Here is a 4,773-nt window from a genome sequence, read left to right as displayed (position 1 = left end):
AGATTACCCATTAGCTTGCCACATATAACCAGTTCTTTGCCATATTTCTATCAGAGTCTTTACAGTGTCATTTATTTCTCTTTAATCAAAAGGACCTGGCAGTGTGGGAGACACTCACACACACACACACACACTTTTTCTCTCTCTCTCACACACACACACACACACACACACACACACACACACACACACACACACACTGTCTCTCTCTCACACACACACACTCACACACACACACACTTTTTCTCTCTCTCACACACACACACTGTCTCTCACACACACACACACACACACTCACACACACTGTCCCTCTCACACACACACACACACAGACTCACATAGACACAAACACACTTACACACACAGACTCTCACATAGACACACACAGACACACACAGACAGACACACTGTCTCTCTCTCTCTCGTTCATTCTTTTGTGGCCTGAATTTACTCAATATTAACACTGTAATGTGATCTTAAAGTTGAACAATCCAAAAAAGAATACTAAAAAGCACCACACACACACACACACACACACACACACACACACACACACACACACACACACACACACACCCTCATTCTCGCATACACACATAAACAAACAAAACCTCATACACAACCTCACACAAATATGCCCAGGTTTTCCAGCTCAAGCACCACCTTGACCCTGCATTCATTGTTCTTACAGCGCAGACTAGTGGCCGTCATTTGAAATACAGAAATAGTGACCAGTGCTGAAGATTTCTGTATCACATTAAGTAGCTCCCGAGTGTCTAAAGCTGTGTGTGCCATAGTGAGCTGTCCACCTCTGGCTCTTAACAAGACTCAGCAGTGCAGTAACAGTTTCAGCTCACATGATAACGCTCGTCTTTTCCGTCTCCCTTCCCCAGGTCCAGGTGTTGCTCTACTACCTACAGCATCCTCCCATCTCCTTCGCCGAGCTGAAGAGGAACACGCTCTATTTCTCCACAGACGTTTAACCCCGACCCCTCCTCCTTCTCCTCCTTCTCCTCCTCCACCCCTTCTACACAGAGACACTTTCATCTATTTCCTCTAAACACCACCATCCATTTCCTGTACAGAATTCCACCTGCACTAGGGGACACCACGCTGAGACGGCCGCCTCCTTCGTGCGTGTGTGTAAGTGAGAGAGAAAGAGAGAGAGGGAGAGTAAGAGAGAAAGAGAGAGAAGCCACACCCACTCTGCCTGGACGGAGAGCTGGAGGACGGAGGACATGTGTGTCTTTTTTGTGGCCGGAGACGTGAGGCATGATGGGAAGTTTGCCAGCCCAGTTCAGTGACGTCGGTGCAAGAGATGCGTTCGAACTCTCTGCTCAATTTTTTTTGTTCTTCTTCTGTTTATGTTTATTCCGAGTCGTTACAGACATCGTTCTCACACACCGCCACGTCTGCATCATTTCCTACATATGTTATTTGTTTAGCAGCTCTCTCTAGTTTCGTTTATTGGCTTTTGCTCATGTCTGAACAAAACAAAACTCTCTGTGTGTGTGTGTGTGTGTATGTGTTTATCCTTGCATTTTCTCCAAGCTGAAGCTTCAGCAGGAGCTCTATCTTTGGGCTGGTCATATTTTATTCTCTGTAGAAAAGCTGACGTTTCTTGACCATTTCCAAGGCCAAAATTCTTATTTATTATAAATATCGTCTATACGTGTGCCTGTACAGTCCATTACATCAGAATGACTTAGTCTGAAGTTTTTTTTTTGTTTTTTTTAATATATATATATAAAGATAGTGAGCTTTTATTTTTAAATTTTCTTGTTTACGGTCAGTGCTGACTGAGCTGTACTGTAAAAACAAACAAACAAACAAAAACTTTTGACCGTTAAAACGAACGCCATGTTTTGCTTGTTGGTCACAGAAGCAGGAGGATGGATATAAAGCCAAATTTCCATCTTGCTTTTATTTCCATTCATCATTCTATTTTTTTAACCCAGCAGATTGAGCATGACAACATTAGTTTAACCAAACCAAACCAAACGTAGATCTTTCTGCAGCGAAGCCAGTGACATTCTCCTAATCAGCACTGTTCCATATCTGATTCTCTTTATGATCATTTTTAATATTGTATTTTATTTTCGCGGTACAGATATTTCCGTATACCGCGTTTCCTATAAGGATAATTGTTGATGTGAACAGTTTTTTTTCTTCTGTTTTTAGTAAAAATAAATAAAAGTGTACAGGAAAGCCCAGTAAAAGCTGTGTGTCTTTAATATCGACAGATTTCCTTGTTTTTTATTTTTTAATGTTTTACTGATGTATTAAAATGCTTTCTATGGGATGCATTAATAGTGAACTTACACCATTGTTTGGTAGCTGTTGATACAGTGGGATGTGGGAGCTCAGTGGTTAAGGTGTTGAACTGCTGACCGGAAGGTCATGGGTTCGAATCCCAGGTCCACCAAGCTGCCACTGCAGGGCCCCGAGCAAAGCCCTTAACCCTCAATTGCTCAGTTGTATAAATTGAAATAAAAATGTAAGTCACTCTGGATAAATGTGTCTGCTAAATGCTGTAAAAGTAAATACTGAGTAAACATTTACTGAAACTGTCACATCACCGCTTTGTGTTCTGAAGCTTTCTCCTTTATTTCTTCATCTGATTTCTCATTGATTAGAAACACTTAGGAATAAATAAATAAATAAATAAAAAGGGGGGGGGGTGGAAGAAACAAACCTACTGTTGTTTTAAGTAGCTAACAGCTCACCTGTCGGCTTGTGACGTCATAATGCCACATAAATGTGTCACGACCGACGCACGAGCACCACGATGTTGGTTCTAGACGGTGTTTAGTCTGAAATAGATGTAGATTATGATGTCTCTATATATTTTGCACGTGAAGCTGTACAGTGTTAAACTACACGATACTAACTAACCCCGCCCCCGGGTTTACACGTGAACATAAAGGGTGAATCCGGCTTTATTTGACATGTGATACAATGTTGTTGTTCTGCCCTTCGCAGACACCGAGACTGAGGACTGATGGCGCCATATGATCAGACAGTCTGACCTGATGGGGACCTTATTTTACCTTCTCTGTCTAAGGCCATTGTACAAGCAAAAAAAAAAAAAAAAGATACATGGATGCACGTGCGTTAGATGAGTGATGCATACTGCATAAAAGGTGCACGAGATAGTGGGCAACTTTATTATTATTAATATTATTATTATTGTTATTATTGTTTACATTTTCTTTCTGTCATCATATCTGTAAAAGGAATAATACGGATGAGCATCAGATTTTATTCCCATCTGTGCATTATGTAAAAACGGGTGACAAACAGGACGAAGGTTAAAAGGCCATTAAAAAAGTTGTGGCATTAATTTTAATGAGTCGAAAGTGTTTGTGTGTGCGCGAGACAGGTGCGAATTAAAGTCACCTTCAGCGTTACAGTGTTGCAAGGTCGCGTGTATAAATACAGAGCGCGCACGCGCGGCTCGTGACGTTCCACTTGTTCGGTGTTACAGCCATGCAGAAGGACCCCGGAGCCCGATACAACAACAACAACAACAACAGCCCCACTAGGGACTTCTTCATGTGGCATGATTATCTGGGGCTCAGAGCCATGGTGACGCGTCTGGCACGCGCGGGAGACGTCCAGCGGCTCCAGTCTTCATCACGTAACTCGTGGACCGGGTCCGAGGAGCCGCCCTGGTTCCCTGATGTCACCCCGGGATCTTCCAGTGGACGCCGGTCTCCAGAAAGCCAGGGATCTGTGCAAAACTCAGAGAAAAGCGTGTGTGGGTTCTGCAAGCAGAACGGAGAAAGCGCAGAAATCTACACGAGCCACCGGCTGAAAGCGCGCACCGGGCGCGTGCTCTGTCCCGTGCTGAGGAACTACGTGTGTCCGATCTGCGGAGCCACCGGGGACACCGCGCACACACGTCACTACTGCCCCGCGCGCGCGCGCTCCACTCTGACTTCACCGCCCCCGTCGGCTCGGGCTACCTGAAGTGTAGAACGTTCATTAACGAGGTTTCTGTTCAAACCGGTTCGGAGTTCAACGTGTAAACGTGACTTAGTTTATTTTAACGCGACAAACATTTCACTTTTAATCTGTTCGGTATTTTATAAATCGTTTGTATAGGACAATTTGTATAATAGTTTTTTTTTTTTAATGATTATCATTATTGTGCTTATAAATCTTTAAAAGAGGAAAATCTTGAAATTTGTGTTTTGTTTATTTATAAATAAATATTTAAAAGGTTTGTACTGTAATTACTTTGTACACAAAACCTTATTTTTATTATGCTGCTTTTTTCTATTTTATTTATTTATGTATTTATTTTCTAACATGGCGTTTTTGTATATTTTGTATAACATGGTATTTTTGTACATTTTTTACAATAAATGCTTCAGATGAAGAAAAACTGTGCTGTTATTTAACTAAAGTGTAACCTGTTTATAATTATAACCTTATAGCATTTTTCAATAACATCCTCAAGGGAAAAATAACGGGTTTGTTAAAATATAATTTTAATAGTTTCAGCAGTTTTAAACATGTCCACAAGATGGCGCCGTTGTCCACGATTGTCACAGTGTCTGTGACACTCCACGTTTACTTCAATAAAACAGATTATCTCAGGCGATTATGCGATTATTAAACACTACATTGTATTATTAAGCACTTAAAATGGCTAACGTAAATATATTAAAAACAAAATTCCCTCAGCCGTGTACAATTAACTGATTAAAATAGCAAACAAACAAAACAAAACAAAACGATTGGACTACAATACCCATAATTCTTCTT

General features: G+C 41.3%; 2 protein-coding genes across 5 annotated transcripts in view; both read left to right on the top strand.

Moving 5' to 3' along the window:
- The window catches only part of abr (ABR activator of RhoGEF and GTPase), a 113,452-nt gene extending 110,879 nt beyond the window's left edge, over positions 1-2,573 (top strand). For all 4 annotated transcript variants that reach the window (XM_047808954.1, XM_047808955.1, XM_047808956.1 and 1 more), the window contains one exon: positions 894-2,573. In XM_047808954.1, the coding sequence (XP_047664910.1) occupies positions 894-983 (90 nt within the window). In that variant the 3' untranslated portion in view covers positions 984-2,573. The remainder of the gene's footprint in view (positions 1-893) is intronic.
- Positions 2,574-2,717: 144 nt separating this feature from the next.
- On the top strand, positions 2,718-4,437 carry nanos2 (nanos homolog 2). Its single transcript, XM_027178760.2, is given in 2 exon segments — positions 2,718-3,925; positions 3,928-4,437. Coding segments are annotated over 2 exon segments (540 nt in total). The 5' UTR covers positions 2,718-3,489; the 3' UTR covers positions 4,032-4,437.
- Positions 4,438-4,773: the final 336 nt, after the last annotated feature.

Source organism: Tachysurus fulvidraco, chromosome 26 (genome assembly GCF_022655615.1).
Source record: "Tachysurus fulvidraco isolate hzauxx_2018 chromosome 26, HZAU_PFXX_2.0, whole genome shotgun sequence".
In the NCBI taxonomy this organism is placed as follows: domain Eukaryota; kingdom Metazoa; phylum Chordata; class Actinopteri; order Siluriformes; family Bagridae; genus Tachysurus; species Tachysurus fulvidraco.
This window is presented reverse-complemented; position numbering and strand designations above follow the sequence as displayed.